This window comes from Tursiops truncatus, chromosome 11 (genome assembly GCF_011762595.2).
Source record: "Tursiops truncatus isolate mTurTru1 chromosome 11, mTurTru1.mat.Y, whole genome shotgun sequence".
NCBI classification, from domain to species: Eukaryota; Metazoa; Chordata; class Mammalia; order Artiodactyla; family Delphinidae; genus Tursiops; species Tursiops truncatus.
In genome coordinates this window covers 40,390,965-40,415,392 of record NC_047044.1, presented here as the reverse complement: position 1 = coordinate 40,415,392, position 24,428 = coordinate 40,390,965, and the positions used below count along the sequence as shown (strand labels likewise).

The 24,428-nt window shown below is 35.9% G+C and overlaps 1 protein-coding gene across 4 annotated transcripts in view; it reads left to right on the top strand.

The window, feature by feature from the left end:
- Positions 1-24,428, top strand: part of NAV3 (neuron navigator 3) — an 839,545-nt gene that overhangs the window by 464,767 nt on the left and 350,350 nt on the right. For 2 of the 4 annotated variants that reach the window (XM_073788379.1, XM_073788381.1), the window contains exon 1: positions 11,127-11,541. The exons of 1 other annotated variant lie outside the window; for it this stretch is intronic. In XM_073788379.1, the coding sequence (XP_073644480.1) occupies positions 11,299-11,541 (243 nt within the window). In that variant the 5' untranslated portion in view covers positions 11,127-11,298. Of the gene's footprint in view, positions 1-11,125; positions 11,542-24,428 lie in introns of those variants that run through there. One more of the 4 variants, XM_073788380.1, reaches the window with a different exon arrangement.

The following is a 24,428-nucleotide window of genomic DNA, read 5'->3' as shown; positions in this document are numbered from 1 at the left end:
TAGGAGCTCAGATACTGAGAAAGAAAATATACCAATAAAATGTAAACTGGAGAGAAAGAAAGTGGGCAACCAAACTTTAAAGCTTATCTAAATGGAGCTCACTGTTTTAAGATTGTGAGCCTGGAATGACTGTACCTACTTTAAGGTTTACTAATAATTTTACCCTTTTAGTGAATATTCTGTGAAGGAATAATAAGCCCTGTTCTTTGCCATAGATGCGTTGTTTAAGTCAGATCTTTTGGAGAAAAACTCAAGAGGAGAAGCTGCTGAGTTTACCTGAGTTTTGTTCTTTTTTTTACTTTAAAGTTTCCTTGACGGCACTGCTTGTTGATTAAAATGCTTTGAAAAGTTCTTCCAGTGATTCTGTCAAGAACACACTCTACTTTTTTACTGCAGAGGCAAATGTTAACCTCTCTTCAGGATTTTCTCCTTTTCAGCTCTTAACATTGCCAGATGTGCAATTAAATGGTCACTTCACCTTTATTATAGTTTTCGTGGCATGTTATTGTCATTATTTTTCTTGTTTATGTACACTATAGCAGTTATGGTCTCCATATGCTTGTTTTGTAAGATAGCTTTTAAAACCCAGCTGAGAGATGCAAGCTGGTGGGGAAAAAATCACCACTGGTCTCTCATTTATCTCCTTTTAACCCTCAGAGGTAAATTCATCTGGGTAAATGTGTGTCTAAGCATCTTTCAGGATCAGGCAATGTTGTTGTATAGTTCCTCTCTAGAAAGAAGGAAGAGGGCTACAACATAGAACCTGATCTTATCACTTAATAGCTTTGGGCTATTGAGGTAGCACTTTTTAGATAAGATACAATGAGCAGATGAATTAGAAGCTGAGGTGTGGTGAAATAAATATATGTAGAAACTGGGCTTTTTGTGTTTGGGGAAGAGGGCATGTAAGGATTTCTTCCTGATGAGTATAAAGAAAAACAACTTCAAAGAACATGGGAGTTTAATAATTTAACTAACTTAGAGCAAGCCATACAGTTGAATTGAATTGATTTCTCATAATGCTCTTCTTAGAGAAATCCCGAATATCTTGTTTCATGAGAGTCTGGGATATGTACAATGCAAGATGCAAATATGCCGTTATTGCTGAAAGAATTACAGAAATAAAACTTCTAGAATGCACATCCTTTGGGCATGGTTTTTAAAACTGTCCTATGAAAATGATATATTTCTAATGAGTAATTTTAATGCTTAATAGGAAACAGGGGAATTGGCTTTATGGGAGAAGAATCTATCCCATCCAATTTGAATTATGAAACTTTCCATTTACGTTTGTTCAAAGTGTTTTGTCTTGTTTTGTTTGCCTGTTTTTTGTCAGAAAGCGTGGAAAGTTGGAAAGTGTGGAAAGTTGGCAGTGTTGTCCCCAAGACTAAGAGTATGTGAACCCTTTGTTTTCAGTGACCTCATCCAGGTTAGCATCCGATGGTCTCCATCAGACAGGGTTTAGAGGAGAGGAGACAAATAACACATTACCTTTCATCGTTAACATTTCCTCTTTCATCCTGCCTGCATCTAAGAGGAGACAGTTCTTTTCTGTTAATTCCAGAAAATATGTGAGAGATTTTGTTTTACTTATGATAAAGAATATGAAAATACATTTATTATAAGCCAAGTTTAAGTAATGAAAAGTGAGATTATTTTAAAACTTTGCAAACTTTTCATTCCCCTGTTTCTGTATTCCAAGTTCACATGTAGGATGTATCATGCCAGTTGATAGATTTCAGCCCATCCCATTTTCAGCAAATCTAATAGTATTTTATTCTATTTTATTTTGACTGTGCACATTTTCTCCATATTCTTAAAATCCATTGAAGGCATTTTCAGTGACTAAGGAGATCTCTGTCAGTGATAGTGGAATTGATTGATTTCAAACCTTCTTGGTACTGTTATAGAACTTGGCAAAGAGAAGACTCATGGCAGCGATAGATGTTTCTGTGAACTTTTTATGAGACCAGTGGGAAACTTATAAATTTTTTTGGTGATTCCCTCTCCCCTCACCCTCTTTTTCCTTTTTGTCTGGACTGACTGTTAACATCACCATGGTATAAATGTGCTACTCATGCTGAAAGTACAAGAATTGACTAATAGTGAGGATTTTAAGCTGACGTTACCAAGTCAAACTTCCTCTTCTATTAGATGAAAATCTACCTTATCACCAGCTACTTAGTAGCATGTTATTAGCAAATTTTAAAATTCTCATTTCTTCTAAGTTTGAGGAATCTAATTCTTAAAAATATAGCTATTGAAAAATGAAAACTAGGCTGACGTTTTAGATACCAAATTTAGTTATCCTTTTCTTCCCCCCTATTCTCATCCTTGCCTAGCCCCTAACGCTTATAAAAATTTTGTGGAAGCATTGTGGGGGGGATGAGAAACAAAATGTTTTTGTGAAAATATTTAGCAAGAGAATATGGGTACAAGGAATAAAATGAGGAGAATAAAACATCTTAACCTTAGCCTAAATTTTCAACTTTGTTAAAAATTAGAAGCTCCTCATGTATATCTTATGTTGATAACGATAAAGAATTTCCTAAACTAAATTAATTAAAATTAATTAATTAAAAGTCATCTTTATAGAAATCTGTCATACTTTATCAACAGTATACTTTTCTACTCAGCCATGTTCAAGGTTCAAGCAATTAAAACAGAAAAGAGGAAGATATTTAGGGTAACATATGTGTTGTTCATAAAAACAGTGACCAAAAATATGTAAGAAAGATTTAGGCAACTATTTCTACTGCTGTCAGAAATCATTCTTCCTTTATGAAATTTCAAGAAGAGGAACCCTTGAGATTCAGATAATGTGGAAGTGAAGGGAATGTATATTTGGACATCAATATTTTAGTAAGAAAACAGATTGGGAAAGAAAACAGATGTCAAGGTCAGGATGAATACAATGTCTAAAAGGAAATACATAAAGGAAAACTATTTTGGTGAAAGGCAGATAAGAAAGAAAAAGAAAACTGTGAAATGTTCCCTCAGACTTTTTTAAGAATATATTTGAATCTTGCATCTTTTATGGTGTATTTTCTATATATTCTGAATCCAATGGATTAGATGTCCCTGATACAAAAACATGGTTTTCCTGTTATTAGTCTTATTTTATTTCTGGGCTATTGAGAATAGGACCATTGCATACAGCTGGGAAGATTGTGCACTGCAACAATCCAGGTGTGAAAGGCTCTATAACTACAAGTGCTGGCCCTGGATCATTACTTTTGTTCAGTGAAATAAACAGATGATCTTAATGTATATGTAATATTATGTTGCTGACCAAGCACCTGAATAAAATACTCAGGATAGTAGGAGAACAATCCTTAGACCTCATGTTTTCATCCTCACTCTTCCTGATTCCCCATTTCTTTCTTTTTTTTTTCTTTAAGATGTTGGGGGTAGGAGTTTATTAATTTATTTTTAAATTTATTTATGCTGTGTTTGTTGGGTCTTCGTTTTTGCGCGAGGGCTTTCTCTAGTTGTGGCAAGCGGGGGCCACTCTTCATCGCGGTGTGCGGGCCTCTCACTATCGCGGCCTCTCTTGTTGCGGAGCACAGGCTCCAGACCCGCAGGCTCAGTAGTTGTGGCTCACGGGCCCAGTTGCTCCGCGGCATGTGGGATCCTCCCAGACCAGGGCTTGAACCCGTGTCCCCTGCATTAGCAGGCAGATTCTCAACCACTGCGCCACCAGGGAAGCCCTCCCATTTCTTATTTTCATGCCTTCAGGTAGGATGAATAATAGGGAAACTTGCTGCATCTCTCAGTACTTCTCCTCTCCTCCCCGCCTCCCTCCCTCCCTCCTCCCTCCCTCCCTCTCTCTCTCTCTCTCTCTCTCTCTCTCTCTCTCTCACACACACACACACACAGCTGTTTTGAAATATCCCCAGGGTTCCTAGTAAAATATTGTATGACGTGATAAAGACCACCTTTGCAAAGCTATTGATTTGGGTGGGTTTTCTGGGTGGTCTCCTAGAACGGAGATGAAAGTTAGTTATATCTGAAACTCCCTTTGCTAAAACTAAGGGACATATCTCCTGATCACAGGCAACAAGTAATTTAACTCACTTTTTGGGTTAAAATTAAAAAATAAAGTTAAAAAGAGAACTTTAGAAAATATTTCTTCTGAATTCCTGAAAGAATCCTCGTGCGCCCTCAATATATCTGAAATAAAGTAGGGGATAGTTAACATTATTCTGAAAGAGTATTCTGAAAGAGTAAGAGCAATGGTTATATATCATGCCCTAGGATGCTCAGGATATGAAAATGTGTAATGTTCCAAGTGATATTCCTACAAATTCTTCCCAACTAGTAAGTACAACCTTTGCAAACAACATTATTACTGATACCTTTTAAGCAGTCATCTCTTTGTATTTTAACCAATTCATATTTATATATAATATTCAAAAATAGCTGAAAATAATGAAAAGTGGCAAGAAAACAGTAGTAAAAAAAAAACATACTTTTATAAAAAAGTGTTTGTACATATTGTTATGCCTAAAATTATTTGGCTGCATTTTCCAGGACCAAACTGTCAGGACGTGGCTTAAGTTCCCTTTCTTTACCTTCATAACACAGTGTGTTTGTGTACTTATATGCCAATAGGAGTAGTCCTTTCAAGTGCAACTATTTTTAAAGTTATTAATGTCCTTTTTCAGTAAGGTCTGCTGTCTTGTTGGAGCACTGAAATTTATCTGGCAAGACTATCAAAGAGATTTTTGTCTTAATAAAATAACTATCCTTTCTCCAGATGTGTATATTTTTGACTCTGGGGGATGATATTCTGAAAGGGAGAATATCAGTGTGAAGTGCCATTTCAAAGCTCACTGTATTTGCTTTTCATTGTACTTTGTGGTTAAGAGGCCTTCTGAATTTGGGGAATTTTATTTGCTCAGTTAACTATATCAGTAGTATATTGTAAGGAAGCCTGTAAGATGCTAAATATTTGCCATAGAGCAAATACAATTAGTTTTCACCTCTCCTGAATTGTTCCTCATTTTAGTGGTTATGATGTGCATTTCCAAATGTCCATTAACTTTTATTATTGGTTCCTTTGTACTCCTTACCTACCTTTATATTTGAACCAGCTGGTTTACCTTCTTTTCCCCTGCTTAATACCACAATAAAGGCATATCTTGGCTTATTGCTCCCTCAAGTATACTACATGGCTAATACTTCTCTCTGCATCAAATTTTTCTCAGATATCTGAAAAAAAATGGTGCCAATGGGGATTCTGGAAAGACATTCTAAAACAGGTCTTAGTGTTTTAAGTGCTTCAAGCCAAGTTTGGAGAAGAGTTTTAACTCCATGCTCGTTGTATCCTGTATTAGTTTTTATTATTTGAATTTTCTCATTAGAGCTGGCAGACAGTCTAACCCAATCAATCAAACATTTTGCAAGTTGTCAGTACAAAATATTTCTTCTCTAAGGTTTAAGGGAAGTTCTCAGCTAAATGAAGGAGGCTAACAAACCAATAAAGGTTTTGAGGTATATTGTGAAAAACTAATAACAGTAAACAGTTTTCAGGATGGATTGGAGAAAAAAATTAAGATCTGACTCTTTACTGTTGCTTCTAACCATTATAGATTAATAGGGATCTGATTTAATCTTCTGTCTTAAACAACTAGAAACTGGACAAAAGTATAAAAAAATATATTATTCAGCCATTGGATAAAAGGCAGCACAGGTCTGTGATACCCAAGGGAAGGGTAATTAAAAACCAGTCCTATTATTGTGCCAGCTTACTGCCTGGAGGCAATATCCAGATCCCAGAGAAGGTCTGGAGAACCCACGTAGAGTCCAGCCATTGTGCTGAGTTGTAGAGACTGAAATCAAAGTTCAGGAAAGCCTAGAGGTCTAAAATTTTCAGACAGAGTACCAGGAAGGAAGGAAAAAATGAGAGAGAGAATGAGAATGAACACTGGAAACTTACAGAGGCGTTTCCTCCAGTGTTTGGTAAAGGTACTTGTATGAGAAGAAACAAGCAAAGGTCAAGGAAAGAAGTACCAGAAAAGAGTAAGTTAAACAATTCCCAGAACTTGCATAAGTCTGGGGACACTGGGTATTTCCCCCAGCTGGAGTGGAGAGGCCACTTAATAGGCATTTGTTTGAGTTCAAAAAATTGTATTTCTTTAGGAGTGGTGTTAAACTAGCCCTAGACAACAAGCTGCTCTGTACCTTTTTAAAAATAGCTTGTAATAAAGTCTCAAAAGGAACTTAATTGTGCCATTACAAAGTCATACACCACATGAAATCCAGCACACAACAATGTATAACTCAAAATGTCTCCCATCCAGGAAAAAATTACCAGACATGTAAAAAGCAGTATAACATGAGTCATATGCAGGAGGAAAAAAAAAAGTCCATTAATAAAAACATACTCTGAAATGACAGAGATGATAAAATTCATGTATAAGAATATTAAACAACTAATATTAATATTCCTCATAAATGCAAGAAGGTAGAAGAGAACATAAATACGGTGAGAAAAGAAATGGTGGATACAAAAAACACTCAATGGAACTTCTAGAGAAGAAAAATGCATTATCTGAAATAAAATACACTAGATAAGATATAGCAGATTAAATATTATAGAAATAAGGAAAGGTTGGTGAACTTGACAATATAGCAATAGAGGTTAATTGATTGCAAAATGAAAAACAGAGTTAAAAAGACCTAAAGAATAAATGAAAGCATTAGTAACCTGTGGTACAAAAGAAGATGGTCCAACACATATGTAATTGGAGCCCCAGAAGGAAAGGGGGAGGCAACAAATATTTTTAGAAATAACTGTTCTACATTTTCCAAATTTGACAAAACTCTGAAGACTGCCAATGAACACAAAACCAAAGAAGCATAACAAAAGTCAAATTGCTAAAAATGACTAAATTGAGGAAATCATAACAAAAGCTGGATAAAATAGCCACAGTACACAGGGAGGAGCAAAGATCAGAATTACAACAGACTTCTCCTTAGGAACTATGCAAATGAAAAAAAAATAGAGTGACATCTTTAAAGTATCAAAGAAGGAAAATTTTTAACTCAGAATTCTATACTCAGAAAAAAATTTCTTTTAAAAACAGAGGTGAAGCAAACTCTTTTTCAGCCAAATGGAAGCTGAGACAGTTAATCACTAGCAAATATGTAATAAAATAAATTTTACGGAGGTTGTTCAAGGAGAAGGAAAATGATACCAGATGGAAATTTGCATCTACACAAAGTAATAAAGACCACCGGAAACAGAAATTATGTGGATAAACATAAAATGCATTTTTATTCATTTTTGTTTTTCTTTAAAAGGAAATTGACAGTTTAGAACAATGTAATAATGTGCTATTTTAATGAATGTAAAGAAAATGTATGACAATAATAACAAAAAATGTGAGGGGAACATGAAAATAAAATACTGTGAGGCCTGTACATTATACATAAAGTGGTTTAATATTATTTGAAGGTATATTGTAATAAGTTAATGGTTTAAATTGTAAACCCTAGAGCAACCATTAAAAAATGTTGACATAGAACTATATGTTATTAAATCAATAGCAGAGATAAAAGGGAATCATAAAAAAATGAATCGATCCAAAGAAGACAGCAAAAAAGCGGAAGAAGAATAAAGAAAAAATAGAAAACTAATGGAAAGATGGTAGACTTAAACCAGTCATATCAATAATTACATTTATCTGAAGTGGTCTAAATACTCCAATTAAAAGGCACAGATTGTCAGAAATAATAAAAGAACAAGATTAAAAATGTATACCCTAACAGAAATCCAGTTTAGCTTTAAAGACACAAAGAATGGAAAAGTTATACCAAACACTAATCAAAAAAAAAAAAACCACAAAATATTGCCAAAGTAGACTTTAGAATAAGAAATACTAACAAATATAAAGAAAGTATTTTCATTATGAATGTTAGAGACAGCTAGCTCATCAAGAAGAAATAATAATCCTAAATGTGTATGAAGCCAGTGATAAAGCTTTAAATACATAAAGCAAAAACTGATGATATTGTAAAAAGACAATATTAAGATAACTAAAGGGTGTCAAGAACTATAAGGCGTCTGAGACTTTACTCTGTTTGAAAGCTAATAAGTTAACCTGGCATATATTCATGGGTGTTGGCAGAAGACATTAGACTTCTCTGTTAGAGACCAGAGATGGTTTATTACTTAGAGTAATAGCAGTAGCCAGAATATCGTATTTTCTTCTGTAGGTTTCTCTAGCCTCAGTTCCTACAGGACAGTGTGACAAGGGCCAGGTGATGTCTGCATATGCAGTAGGTTGGGTTACAGGAGAAGAACTTTGAGCCTAGGGAACACAAGTCTTTTATAATTAGTTGTAAGCAAACCTGTGTCACCTTTTTTTCCTGGAGGGAGACATGATTTTTATTAGAATATACAGCAAATAAATCTACTCTTTGCTTCAGGGGAAACACCATTCCTATCTTCCAAGGCTGTTTGCTTCTAGATAGAAGTCTTCCGAGGCTGTTTACAACTCAGAATCCTAGAAAAGATAATTTAGCATAAAAGGACAGTTAGTTATGGCCTCTGCTCTCAAGACTGCAAAATTGTGAAAAATATAGAGAGAATTTTCTCCTAATGAAAGGCAATCTGTATACTAGGAGAATATGTTTTTAAAAATGTATCTAAGAAAGGACCTGTATCCAAAATATATAAAGAGCTATTAAAACTCAATAATAAGACAAAAATATTGGTAGACGTTTTGAACAGATATGTCACCAAAGATGATATATGGGTGGTATGGCATATAAACATATGAAAAGATACTAAATAAATTATTAGAAAAATTCAAATTAAAACTGCAGTGATGCACTATGCACCTCACTAAAATGGCTAAAAGATTGACAGTGTGAAGTATTGCCAGTGGTATGTTTTGGAAAACAGTTTGGTAGTTTCATATATAGTTAAATACATGCTGATCCCCTCCTAGTTATTAATCCATGAGAAAATAATATCAACACAAAACATATACACATATTTATAGAGGTTTGTTCATAATATCCTCAATCTGGAGACAAGTCCGTATGTCCTTCAGCTGAAGAATGCATAAACAAATGGTGCCATACCATGCAATGGACTACATCTCAGCTATACAAAAGAAAGAACTGTTGATACACATAACATGGACAGATTTCAAAAGTATTATGCTAAGTGAACCAAGTCAGACAAAAATACTGCATGATTTCGTTTAAACGTGTACTTGAAAAGGCAAAACCAGTGTCAGAAAGCACTTCATGGGTTGCCGGAGTTGGGTGTGGGATGTTGACTACAAAGGGGCATGAAAGAAGCTTTTAGGATGAAGGAGATACTCCACATTTTGATTATGGTGCTGGTGACATGAAGTATTTCCTTAGAATTTTATTATGTGTAAATTTTACTTCAGTCAAGCTGTTAAATATAGGAGTGTGACTCTCTCTTAGAAAATATCAGAGTTGACTAACCAATCATATTTTTTCTTTTCACAAGCGTGTTTTTAGTGTTCATAGTAGTTCTTTTTTTCTCTCTCTTTCTTATAAATGAATAATAGCAAATTGTCATGTCATGAGGTTTTATTATATATTTTCAAAATCACTGATATTAAAATCTAGCCTGGTTAGGATTCTCTTACTGCCTTCGACTTAAGCTTGGCTTTAAAAGGCAGTATGTTTTAGGAGTCATTGCTGCTTTTCCTGTTAGGTTTGATGGGAAAAAATGACTATAAATTTATCTCATTTTTATTTTCAGGATTTTACCGAGTTCAATTATGTTAACTCTATGATCCTGGCCAATCTCTTCAGTTATGCCTCTTGACCTTACCTCAGTAATTCTCAAGGCTATTATATTTCTAATAACATTAATACCTAACATTCATTGAGCACTTACTGTATAGTAGACTCTGTTCTAATGACTTCATCCATTTATTTTCTTTAATTCTCACAACTACCTTGTGAAAGAAGCACCGATTTTTTCCCATTTTACAGAAGATGAAACTGAGTCATAGCAGCTGCCAAATTCATACAGCTAGTAAGTAAGGAAGCAAAGATTGGACTACAGGCAGTCAAGCCTTTTAGAGTCCATTCCCTGAACTGTAAAGCTACAAATTAAGTAAAATACAGATCATAAATTTTAGTGTCTAGGATAATCAATCAATTTATTTAAATTCAGTTCTCAAACTTCTCCCTCTCCCTCCTGATTCTTATTTGGTAGATTTGGGATGAATTCAGGAATCTATGTTTTTAGCAAGCACTCCAGGTGGTGGTTTGTTGAACCCAGTTTGAGAAACCCCATTTTCTGTGACCTTAAGCTAATTACTTCTAAGGTCCTTTGTCTCCTATTCAAAGGTGGATTCTTTTAGGAAGAAGTGCTTGCCCGGTAACTGCTATGTAGTACATTTCCCATATGTATTAGCTGTAAATATTTTTATTATCACCATTATTAAATTTTAAATGATTACTATATATCTGGTGCCCTGTTCTCTGTATTTACTATATTTCCATAACCTAGGCAGGCATAATCTGTTGGATGAGTTAGCAACTTTAGCTGCTATTGCATGAATTTAACCTGATTTCATGGGATGAAACAGAATGAACACCGTGGTTCATGGCTGTCAGTAGTGAAAAATAGCTGGAAATCAGACAAACAGCTTCATTGCTGGGATTGTTTCCGGGCTAAAAGTTCTTCCAACAGCTGTTTGTTTTGGCCATTTATCGTGTCCATTCTTTTTTTTTTTAAGCTGGGGGAAATACAATTTTCTTTAAAAGGAGAATGCAGGCTGGTTATTTCTGAAGTTAGGAAGAATGCCTGTCCTTCCACTATTGTGGTCTTTTGGCTGCTTTGACAGTTGGACTGAAGGGCTTTCCTTTTGTTCTTTTTCACTCTCAGTGCTCAGACTCAGACTGTGTAGTGAGAAGAAAAGGTAAAACTAGGAGCTCTTTAATCCTAGAGAAGGAGCTTTGTAGCAGTTACCTTCAAGAAAAGTTTCCTCCCCAAAGGAATATTTAATATTACATGGACACTGAACAGAGAGAGAGAGAGAATGGATATATGAGAGAATGAGAATATGAGAATTCAAGCCAGCAAGAAAGAAACTTAACTAAAGATGAAGGGGAGTTTTGCCTCTTCCTGAAAGTTATATTATTAGTTGTGTTTTTTTCGTTTTTTTTTTTTTAAATCATGTTGACTGCTAGTTTTGTTTAAAGTATTTGTTCTGGAAGTACTAAAGTTGGAGTCTACCAGACTGAGGTTAGAAGCATTTTCTTTGGCAGCAAGAAGATACTTTTATAGAAGCCATGCCTGTACTTGGGGTTGCCTCAAAACTGAGGCAGCCAGCTGTTGGGTCAAAGCCTATTCATACTGCTCTTCCGATACCAAATTTTGGCACTACTGGGTCACAGCACTATTCTTCGAGACCTCTGGAACTTACTGAATCAGAGAGCTCGATGCTTTCTTGTCAGGTCACATTACAATCAGCCTGTGAATTTGAAGAGAAGAAACCCCTCCAAGGAAAAGCTAAGGAGACAGAAGACAGCAAGGTTAGTGGCTGAAGGTTACCTACAGACTTATAAAGCTGAAATGCAAATTTCCTTTTAGGTAGAATATAAAACATGCTGTGAAGTGGGGAGTAGTAGAGGAATACCGGTGTAAGAAAGTAAGTAGTTTGAAAAGCTGAATGTTTAGCCTGTGCAGAACTGTATTTATAATTTATGGTTGTAAAAGTTGTGAACGAAATTCTCTGAATATGCCTGTGTTATCAGTACTACTTACTGATGAAGTGCCTAGTTAAATCCTAGCTAACTCTCTTACTGCTAACTGTAATTGATCACAAATAGGAGGAAAAGGGGAGCTATTTTTCAGATATAAAGCAAAAAAAAAGATTTATTTGTGAAAACTAGTACAGACACCTTCACTTTTCTCTAAATGTCGTTTGCATTTTAAACACTTTCTGATTGAATATGTGAATCCTAGCCTGCTTAATTCATGAAGCAAAATGAAGTATGATTTTCCTTGATACTGCACATTTGTCTGGGTTTTCACTTGTAAATTGAAACCCTGCTCTTTTACTTATTACTGACATCTTTTTCAATCATTTAATTTATGACATTTGTGAGCAGTAGCTCACAGCTTTGGGGTTTTAAGCCATACTACACTCATTTTCTCCAGATGCTGAGGGGTAGCATGGCCCTTCAGTTGGTGAACTTAACGGGGACTCCTTTGTACCTTGATGAGCATCACTTTTTAATGCAGCATTAACTATGACATCAAGCTTTACAAAGTCACCATTCTCACCTCTGGCTCCTTAGGGAATGATTTGATTTTACTCTCCCGCCCAAATGTAATTTAAAATAATTTAAGAAAAGGCTTCATATGGAAATCAACTCTACAAGTTAAAAAGGAAGTCACGCTTTTTGTCTGAAATGTCCATTCAGTCTTCACCTGTTCAAATCCTCTCAGGTGCAGCCCAAATGCAGCTTTCTTCATAAAGTCTTTGCTAGTTACCCTTTCCTTTCCTGTGGTTATTCATCTGTAGTAATGCTTATGACACCTTAATTTATATTGCGTTTTAATTATTTGGATAATTTATTTCTATCCCCACTAAATTGAAAATATATAGAACCTAAGACCTTATTCTGTGCTACAGCTCCCTCTCCTCAATGCTTTAGGCATAACAATTAGTAATTGAATGGATTGATACATGAATGAATGAATCAATGAATGAACAATTATACTGAGAAAGATTTAGTTACGTTCATTAGTCTCTTTGGATCATTCAATCTATAAAATGTAAGGTTTAGAATGAATGATTTTTAAAGTACTTCTAGTTCTAAAATTATTCCTTTTGTGTTTTAGGACAACACTATCTACCCAAGAAAAAATCAATTAAAATAAAATAGTTAATTTTAGGCTTAGAGTTCTCAGTCCAACATAAGCAATTCAGGGTAAAAGTAGGGAAGTGTAAATTATCAATAAAAGACTAACAATATTTAACTTTATGCAAATAAGGAAAACAAATGCATGCTGTTCTCTTCTAATATTCTGTGTACCCACAATGACTTGTCTGGATTAGATGGAAGAGAAACCACTTTTCTCTCCTGACCATGGCTATCATCTCTGCAGGTTTACTCAACCTTGTACTTTGATAAATGGCCTTGGCCTAAGACTTGACCACTGTAAGTACTGTTTGCAATAGAATTTTGGTTGGTCTCTTTGGTTAGCAAACATAATCAATCATACATCGGATATTCCAATAAGACTCTGTGGTAAGCAATGTTGTATTTATAGAGATGTTTTTACCATGCTGCTTATCAGATGGAAAACTTTTTCAAACAAATGTAAAGAATACCTGGTCAGCATTTCAGAATATTTCTAAATGTTAGAAGAGAATTAAGATTTGTATAAACTTCTGAAAAAAAATAGAACTAAAGAAAACAGCAAAAATGATCAAGGTCGTTGTGTTAGAGAAAATTAGATTTGGCTGCAAATAGTAAAAAAACAAAAAACAAAAAAAAACATAACAGCATAAATAAGATAGGAGTTTATTTCTTTTTCATTTAGAGGATATCTGGAAGTAAGCCATCCATGACTGGTATGGTGACTTCATGCAATTGTCAGGGAACCAGGCTCTCTCTTTTTGTCCACCGACGTCATTTTGGCATCCATCTCTCAGTCTTGAGTGGATAATTGAGTTACACTCAATTAAAAAGACACATCCTGGGCTTCCCTGGTGGCGCAGTGGTTGAGAGTCGGCCTGCCGATGCAGGGGACACGGGTTTGTGCCCCGGTCTGGGAAGATCCCACATGCCGCGGAGCGGCTGGGCCCGTGAGCCATGGCCGCTGAGCCTGCGCGCCCGGAGCATGTGCTCCGCAACGGGAGAGGCCACAACAGTGAGAGGCCCACGTACCGCAAAAAAAAAAAAAAAAACAGACACATCCTGTTACATTAAGGATTCTTCCATATCCATTTGGCCTGTTGATAGTTCCAAGGCTTTATCTAGTTGCAGTGGAGACTGGAAAATGTAGAGTTTATTCTAGGCCCAACTAAAAATTATGGGTTCTATTTCTCAGGAAAAGAGACCATTGATAGTACCCACAATAGATGACTGTCATTAAGAAACACTTATGTGGAGTATTCTGCTGGTCCTTGCACCAAACAGCCTCAGTCTGGTGAGAGAGAACAAACCTGTATACGACAGTGTCAGAAATGTATCTTCAGTCCAACACTCCCTTCTCCTACCCTTGTTTTTGGTTAGTGTACATGCCATCATTCCAGGCATCTAATCTTGAATTGCTAGTCTGATTTCTGGTGATATACATCGCTATTCCACATTCCATAATTTGCTAGAAATTGGAGATTTTGCTTCTGTACTACAGCTTGGATTTATCCCCTTATGCACATCCTCATGCTTTGGCCCTTGTTAAATTTTCTGTCAATTACTGTAATCATTCCAAATTGATCTCTTCTCCAGTGGCTCTCCATCACATCCATCCAAAACATTTACCCTTCTGATTAAAGAAAAAACTTTAGTTTCTTCTTCTGTCTCACAATTTTTTTTTGGAGCACAGGCTCCGGACGCGCAGGCTCAGCGGCCATGGCTCACGGGCCCAGCTGCTCCACGGCATGTGGGATCCTCCCAGACCGGGGCTCGAACCCATGTCCCCTGCATCGGCAGGCGGACTCTCAACCACTGCGCCACCAGGGAAGCCCTGTCGTACAATTTTTTAATTCAGGCATTTCAGTCTCCTAATTGTTGTCACTTCTTCGATCATAGCTCTATCTAGCTACTCTATATCTCATTCTTGGGTGTCCCAAATTTTTCAGATTGCTTAATCTCAATGTTCTTTTTTTAAATTGAAGTACAGTTGCTGTACAATATTATATGAGTTACAGGTGTACAATATAGTTACAATTTTTAAAGGCTATACTCCATTTATAATTATTATAAATTATTGGCTGTATTTCCCATGATGTACAATATATCCTTGTAGCTTATTTTATACCTAATAGTTTGTACTTCTTAGTCTCCTACACCTATATTGCCCCTCTCCCCTTTCCTCTCCCCACTGGTAACCACTAGTTTGTTCTCTGTATCTGTGAGTTGGTTTCTTTTTTGTTATATTCACTAGTTTGTTGTATTGTTTAGATTCCACATATAAGTGATATCATACAGTATTTGTCTTTCTCTGTGTGACTTATTTCACTTAGCGTAATGCCCTCCAAGTCCATCTATGTTGCTGCAAATGGCAAAATTCCATTCTTTTTTTTTTTAATTCCATTCTTTTTAATAGCTGAGTAGTATTCCATTGTATATATATACCACATCTTCTTTATCCATTTATCTGTTGGTGGACACTTAGGTTGCTTCTCTATCTTGGCTATTGTAAATAATGCTGCTATGAATATTGGGATGCATGTATCTTTTCAAATTAGTGTTTTTTAGGGGGGCTATATACCCGGGAGTGGAATTGCTGGGTCCTATGATAGTTCTCTTTTTACATTTTTGAGAAATCTCCATACTGTTTTCCATAGTGGCTGCACCAATTTACATTCCCACAAGAGTGCACGTGGGTTCCCTTTTTTCCACATCCTTGTCAACGTTTGTTATTTGTGTTCTTTTTGTTGATAGCCATTCTGACAGATGTGAGGTGGTATCTTGTTGTGGTCTTAATAAATAACTTTATAAATAAAGTGGTCTCAATAAATAACTTTAATTACAGATTCCATGGCCTATTTTCAAATTCCACCATGATATCTAAAAGGCATATTTTTTCTATTTACCTCTTGTTCTGATTTCTTGCTTTCCTTGAATTTTCTAGAGTCTCTCCTCATATGGATTTGTTTTTCCTTTCTTCCTGGGCGTTCACCCAAATGAGAAGGAGAGTAACTTTGCTTTGGAAACGTTACTTAAGAATCTGAAGATTAAGGTTAAGAAGAGTGTTTTACATTGTCATGGTTCACCAAATAACATACAGTTGAGCATTAGACATCCTTGTTCATGAAAGTTCCTCAGCCATACCTACCACTGAAAACTGGCCTTCACTGTTTAATCCCCATCCTCCTTTCGGCTTGATCTGTCACCTAAATTTTGCCCCTGTTCTCATTTCTAACTTTTTTCAGACTTGGGCTTGCTCACCCCTTCTTTCTTGAAGTACCTATGCAAACTCAAGATTCTTTTTACATTATTATAGAAAAGAATTAATTTTTTGAGCACCTATCTTGTACTTTATAGGAAATTTCTCATTTTATTCTCACAATGTTTCAAAGAAGGCACTGTATCCACATTTACAGAGAAGTAATCTGAGGCCTAGATAGAGTGGGAGACACTCGTGAGATCAGACAGTTAACTACCAGTTAATTTTGATACTACTAGTATCAAAATCCAGAATTTGAATCTAGATTTGTCTCTACAAAGCCTTTATTGTCTTTTACATTACACTCTCTCGTCATGATATACTTGCAATATTTTTTCTAGTTATAACCTTTTCTCCAAGTTCCACCTATTTTTTTTAAGGCTCACTTCAAAAGTCAAAGAAAATAATCAATAAGTTGTTGTGGAGGTTAAAAGGAAGGAAAGTTTATATCCAGTTGGGGAGATATAAAGGAAATTCTTGAATGAATAGTGGAATTTATATACATAGTAGAATGGATACTTGCTTAATGTTCTTACCCTATTAGTTGTAAGGACAATCAAGATAGAGATTATTGCTTACTATTTTGTTCATATAGTGCTAACACTGATGCTTTGAAAACAGAAGATACTCAAAAGCATTAAATTGAATATTTTTTAAAACATAAATTGTGATATAGGCAAGCAAATATATGGATAATATTGCTAATGAGGGCAATTATTTCATAATTTACATTTGAGAGAAATCCTGTTTGGTTGGAACATTCAGAAAATACTTCATCAAGTAGTTGTAATTTAATGGGCAGATAGGGCTCATATAGAGAGAGGAAAAAGCATTCTTTTGAGGAGAGGGTTTCATAGAGGAGTACCCAGAGAGTAAGCCATCATGGTTTGAGCAGACTATTAGTGAAAACGAACAGTTTGGGGTCAGATGATAGATGTAGGCAGACTTCATTAGGAAGACAATGAGGAAGGCTCTTCAGTAAAAATGAGACAAAATTACACTGTCAAAGACATTTGGGAGAAGTAATAGCAGAAAGGGACTTACATTAACTAATGTCTATAGAGGCTTGCTATATGCCATTTACTGGACCAAGCATTTCACGGAGTATTGCATTCAGTCCTCACAATAGTCTTATAATATAAGCACTGTTATCATCCCCATTTTACAGTTGAAGAAACTGAGGCTGAGGTTAAATTACTTGCCAGTATCCCAGTGTGGTAGAAAATGGATTCAAACTAAAACTGTGTGATTTCAAAAGATGCTACTCTTAACCAATAAACAACATTGCAACAATGGGGACTTCTGGTGCCAGGGGGAGAGAAGAAGTGCTATTGGTTGACTTGATTTCCATATATATATATAAAAGTAAGGTTTGCTGTAAGTATTTAATTAGCATTGCTCCTGAGTTGCAAATAAAGCATTGGTATGCCCAAGTGCCTAGAATTATCAGAAGACAATTAAGTGGACACAGGGTCTCCACCGAATTGTTTGAAAAACAGAAATAAATAAAAGAAACCCCAGAAGAGAAATATATAGCAGCAGATGTCAATAGAGTAGATGACAGGCTCTGGGCTCCAGCTGTTTCCTTCATGGCGAAGATGCCTGATTGCTGAGGACTGTGGACACCCCTGTTGGCTCGCTCACATGGTAGCACTTCCAGAGCTGGCCAGGCCCACAGCTGCATAGGTCAGCCCTCAGGTCTCTAGATGATTCCGCCTGCTTTGCCTGTTTCTGCTGCGCTTGCACATTTAGTTATTTGTATTTAAAGAAACATGATGATTTCTTTTTCTGGTTATACTTCATGCTCCAAGTTTTATAGTGAAGCTGTTAATGGTCGTTTTAATTGTTTTTGCCTTTGTGGTAGCAGTAGTGTAAAGAATGCTGTAATGACCCTTGAATTTTAACTTTTTCTCTGCTGGAAGAAGGCTCAGATTTTCAGTATCATACATTTATTTCCCTTAAGTAACAATTTATAGAAATGTGACAGTCTAATACTATTGTCTATTATTTTTGTTTGTGCTTTACAACGTCTTTAAAGAATTATATGTAATGCTTTAAACTATGAAATTACCAGAATTTCTGGTGTAAATTACATGTGATTAAATGTTATTCAGAACCTCATACAACTTTTAAATTGTTCTTCTGCAAGTGTCAATATTGAGTGTATATTTGATGCTGATTTGCCAAATGTATTCTTCTTAGTTTCTTCCTTTCCAGTGTTATAGACATTTTTCTTTCCTTTAATAAAAAGGAAGGCACTAAGTATATTGTTTATGGAGACATAAAATCATTAGGTATGTCATAATTTTTAAACAAAATAATTGTTTCATGGTTGATATTTATGCTGTCATATCTCCAGCAGTTACCCTCAGTCAATCTTGAACTTAAAATACTAGGTGTCATAGTTAAAAGAACATCAAATTAGGAGCTCAAAAGATCTGAATTAAACTTCTGCTAGATTTTGAAATGATAAGTCACTTAAACTGTCTCAACTTCAATCTCTGTTATCTGTTAAAAATGAAAGAGAACTGAGGACAATAGTTCTTGGTAAAGCTTTTCTAAGGAGAATATTTTTATTATCTCTTCCCCTTCTTCTTCTTCCTGATTTTTGTCTTATCAGTTATCACATTTCTCTTATTTTTTCAATCTCTTCCAATCCAATGGATTCTTTGGACCCAGATTTTTCAAACTTGTCACATTTGGGAGCTGATAATTCTGTGTTTTAGGGGAATAGTCTTACTATTGTGGGATACTTAGCATCATCCCTTCCATTATCTACTAAATGCTAGTAGCGTTCTCCAGTGTGACAGCCAAAAATGCCTCCAGACTAGGAAATGCATCTGTGGGGAAGGTGAAGTGAAACTCCGTGGAGAATCACTGCTTTAGAATCAGCTTCCAAAAATGCTCAGATCTTTACTATTTTTAATAATTATTATTATTATATCCTTCAACATGCTTCAGATGATCACTCTTTCTAACTTCGCACATACATTTCTTTAAAGAGTACTTTGTGTCCATTGCCACTATTCCAAGGTTTACATTTGCTTTACTTTTCCTGATTTCAGACTTCTGTTTTCTGAGAGGTTACCGGTGGCTTTTAAAAAGACATCTTTTCTTTTTTTGCCTTATACACTTCTAAATTGCAGGGATTTTTTTTTAACATCTTTATTGGAGTATAATTGCTTTACAATGGTGTGTTCATTTCTGCTTCATAACAAAGTGAATCAGTTATACATATATCCCCGTATCTCTTCCCTCTTGCGTCTCCCTCCCTCCCTATCCCACCCCTCTAGGTGGTCACAAAGCACCGAGCTGATCTCCCTGTGCTATGCGGCTGCTTCCCACTAGCTATCTATTTTACATTTGCTAGTGTATATATGTCCATGCCACTCTGTCACTTTGTCCCAACTTCCCCTTCCCCTTCCCCACATCCTCAAGTCCATCCTCCAGTAGGTCTGTGTCTTTATTCCTGTCTTGTGCCTAGGTTCTTCATGACCATGTTTCTTTTTTCTTAGATTCCATATATATGTGTTAGCATACGGTATTTGTTTTTCTCTTTCTGACTTACTTCACTCTTTATGACAGACTCTACGTCCATCCACCTCACTGCAGATAACTCAATTTCGTTTCTTCTTATGGCTGAGTAATATTCCATTGTATATATGTGCCACATCTTTATCCATTCATCTGTTAATGGACACTTAGCTTGCTTCCATGTCCTGGCTATTGTAAATAGAGCTGCAGTGAACATTTTGGTACATGACTCTTTTTGAATTATGGTTTTCTCAGGGTATATGCCCAGTAGTGGGACTGCTGGGTCGTATGGTAGTTCTGTTTTTAGTTTCTTAAAGAACCTCCATACTGTTCTCCATAGTGGCTGTATCAATTTACATTCCCACCAACAGTGTAAGAAGGTTCCCTTTTCTCCACACCCTCTCCAGCATTTATTGTTTATAGATTTTTTGATGATGGCCATTCTGACTGGTGTGAGATGATATCTCATTGTAGTTTTGATTTGCATTTCTCTAATGATTAATGATGTTGAGCATTCTTTCATATGTTTGTTGGCAATCTATATATCTTCTTTGGGGAAATGTCTATTTAGATCTTCTGCCCATTTTTGGATTGGGTTGTTTGTTTTTTTCATATTGAGCTGCTTGTAAATTTTGAAGATTAATCCTTTGTCAGTTGCTTCATTTGCAAATATTTTCTCCCATTCTGAAGGTTGTCTTTTGGTTTTGTTTATAGTTTCCTTTGCTGTACAGACGGTTTTAAGTCTCATTAGGTCCCATTTGTTTATTTTTGTTTTTATTTCCATTTCTCTAGGAGGTGGGTCAAAAAGGATCTTGCTGTGATTCATGTCATGGAGTGTTCTGCCTATGTTTTCCTCTAAGAGTTTAATAGTGTCTGGCCTTACATTTAGTTCTTTAATCCATTTTGAGTTTATTTTTGTGTATGGTGTTAGGCAGTGTTCTAATTTCATTCTTTTACATGCACCTGTCCAGTTTTCCCAGCAGCACTTATTGAAGAGGCTGTCTTTTCTCCATTGTATATTCTTGTCTCCTTTATCAATGATAAGGTGACCATATGTGTGTGGGTTTATCTCTGGGCTTTCTATCCTGTTCCATTGACCTATCTTTCTGTTTTTGTGCCAGTACGATACTGTCTTGATTACTGTAGCTTTGTAGTATAGTCTGAAGTCAGGGAGCCTGATTCCTCCCACTCCGTTTTTCCTTAAAAAGATTGCTTTGGCTATTCGAGGTCTTTTGTGTTTCCATGCAAATTGTGAGATTTTTTGTTCTAGTTCTGTGAAAAATGCCAGTGGTAGTTTGATAGGGATTGCATTGAATCTGTAGATTGCTTTGGGTAGTATAGTCATTTTCACAATGTTGAGTCTTCCAATCCAAGAACATGGTATATCTCTCCATCTATTTGTATCATCTTTAATTTCTTTCATCGGTGTCTTATAATTTTCTGCATACAGGTCTTTTGTCTCCTTAGGTAGGTTTGTTCCTAGATATTTTATTCTTTTTGTTGCAGTGGTAAATGGGAGTGTTTTCTTAATTTCACTTTCAGATATTTTCATCATTAGTGTATAGGAATGCTAGAGATTTCTGTGCATGAATTTTGTATCCTGCTACTTTATCAAATTCATTGATTGGCTCCAGTAGTTTTCAGGTAGCATCTTTAGGATTCTCTATGTATAATATCATGTCATCTGCAAACAGTGACAGCTTTACTTCTTCTTTTCCGATTTGGATTCCGTTTAGTTCTTTTTCTTCTTTTCTGATTTCGATTCCTTTTAGTTCTTTTTCTTCTCTGATTGCTGTGGCTAAAACTTCTAAAACTATTTTGAATAATAGTGGTGAGAGTGGGCAACCTTGTCTTTTTCCTGATCTTAGTGGAAATGGTTTCAGTTTTTCACCATTGAGGACGATGTTGGCTCTGGGTTTGTCATATATGTCCTTTATTATGTTGAGGAAAGTTCCCTCTGTGCCTACTTTCTGGAGGGTTTTTATCATAAATGGGTGTTGAATTTTGTCGAAAGCTTTCTCTGCATCTGTTGAGATGATCGTATGTTTTTTCTCCTTCAGTTTGTTAATATGGTGTATCACATTGATTGATTTGTGTATATTGAAGAATCCTTGCATTCCTGGGATAAACCTCACTTGATCATGGTGTATGATCCTTTAATGTGCTGTTGGATTCTGTTTGCTTGTATTTTGTTGAGGATTTTTGCATCTATGTTCATCAGTGGTATTGGCCTGTAGTTTTCTTTCTTTGTGACATCTTTATCTGGTTTTGGTATCAAGGTGATGGTGGCCTCGTAGAATGAGCTTGGGAGTGTTCCTCCCTCTGCTATATTTTGGAAGAGTTTGAGAAGGATAGGTGTTAGCTCTTCTCTAAATTTTGATAGAATCCGCCTGTGAAGCCATGTGGTCCAGGGCTTTTGTTTGTTGGAAGATTTTAAATCACAGTTTCAATTTCAGTGCTTGTGATTGGTCTGTTCATATTTTCTATTTCTTCCTGGTTCAGTCTTGGAAGGTTGTGCATTTTTAAGAATTTGTCCATTTCTTCCAGGTTGTCCAGTTTATTGGCATAGAGTTGCTTGTAGTAATCTCTCATGACCCTTTGTATTTCTGCAGTGTGAGTTGTTACTTTTCCTTTTTCTTTTTTAATTCTATTGATTTGAGTCTTCTCCCTTTTTTTCTTGATGAGTCTGGCTAATGATTTATCAACTTTATCTTCTCAAAGAATCAGCTTTTAGTGTTATTGATCTTTGCTACTGTTTCCCTCATTTCCTCTTTCATTTATATCTGATCTGATCTTTATGTTTCTCTCCTTCTGCTAACTTTGGGGGTTTTTTGTTCCTCTTTCTCTAACTGCTTTAGGTTTAAGGTTAGGTTGTTTATTTGAGGTGTTTCTTGTTTCTTAAGGTAGGATTGTACTGCTATAAACTTCCCTCATAGAAGTTTTTGCTTTTGCTGCATGCCAAAGGTTGTGGGTCATCGTGTTTTCATTGTCATTTGTTTCTAGGTATTTTTTGATTTCCTCTTTGATTTCCTCAGTGATCTCTTGGTTATTAAGTAGTGTATTATTTAGTGTCCATGTGTTTGTATTTTTTACAGATTTTTTCCTGTAATTGATATCTAGTCTCATAGAGTTGTGGTCGGAAAGGATACTTGATACAATTTCAATTTTCTTAAATTTACCAAAGCTTGATTTGTGAACCAAGATATGATCTATCCTGGAGAATGTTCAATAAGCACTTGAGAAGAAAGTATATTCTGTTGTTTTTGGATGGAATGTCCTATAAATATCAATTAAGTCCATCTTGTTTAATGTATCATTTAAAGCTTGTGTTTCCTTATTTATTTTCATTTTGGATCATCTGTCCTTTGGTGAAAGTGTGGTGTTAAAGTCCCCTACTATGATTGTGTTACTGCCGATTTCCCCTTTTATGGCTGTTAGCATTTGCCTTATGTATTGAGGTGCTCCTATGTTGGGTGCATAAATATTTACAATTGTTATATCTTCTTGGATTGTCCCTTGATCATTATGTAGTGTCCTTCTCTGTCTCTTCTAATAGTTTTTATTTTAAAGTCTATTTTGTCTGATATGAGAATTGCTACTCCAGCTTTCTTTTGATTTCTATTTGCATGGAATATCTTTTTCCATCCCCTCACTTTCAGTATGTATGTGTCTCTAGGTCTGAAGTGGGTCTCTTGTAGACAGCATATATATGGGTCTTGTTTTTGTATTCATTCAGCCAGTCTATGTCTTTTGGTTGGAGCATTTAATCCATTTACCTTTAGGTAATTATCAATATGTTTGCTCCTATTACCATTTTCTTAATTGTTTTGGGTTTGTTTTTGTACGTCTTTTCCTTGTCTTGTGTTTCCTGCCTAGAGAAGTTCTTTTAGCCCTTTTTGTAAAGCTGATTTGGTGGTGCTGAATTCTCTTAGCTTTGCTTGTCTGTAAAAGTATTAATTTCTCCGTAAAATCTGAATGAGATCCTTGCTGGGTAGAGTAATCTTGGTTGTAGGTTTTTCCCCTTCATCACTTTAAATATGTCCTGCCACTCCCTTCTGGCTTGGAGAGTTTCTGCTGAAAGATCAGCTGTTAACCTTATGGGGATTCCCTTGTATATTATTTGTGTTTTTCTCTTGCTGCTTTTAATATTTGTTCTTTGTATTTAATTTTTGATAGTTTGATTAATATGTGTCTTGGCATGTTTCTCCTTGGATTTATCCTGTATGGGACTCTCTGTGCTTCCTGGACTTGATTTACTATTTCCTTTGCCATATTAGGGAAGTTTTCAACTATAATCTCTTCAAATATTTCTCAGTCCCTTTCTTTTTCTTTTTCTGGGACCCCTATAATTCGAATGTTGGTGCTTTTTTTTTTTTTTTGCGGTACGCGGGCCTCTCACTGTTGTGGACTCTCCCGTTGCGGAGCACAGGCTCCGGACGCGTAGGCTCAGCGGCCATGGCTCTCGGGCCTAGCCGCTCCGCGGCATGTGGGATCTTCCCGGACCGGGGCACGAACACGCGCCCCCTGCATCGGCAGGCGGACTTTCAACCACTGCACCACCCGGGAAGCCCGAATGTTGGTGCATTTAATGTTGTCCCAGATGTGTCTGAGACTGTCCTCAATTATTTTCATTTTTTTTCTTTATTCTGCTCTGCAGTAGTTATTTCCACTATTTTATCTTCCAGGTCACTTATCCGTTCTTCTGCCTCAGTTATTCTGCTATTGATTCCTTCTAGAGAATTTTAAATTTCATTTATTG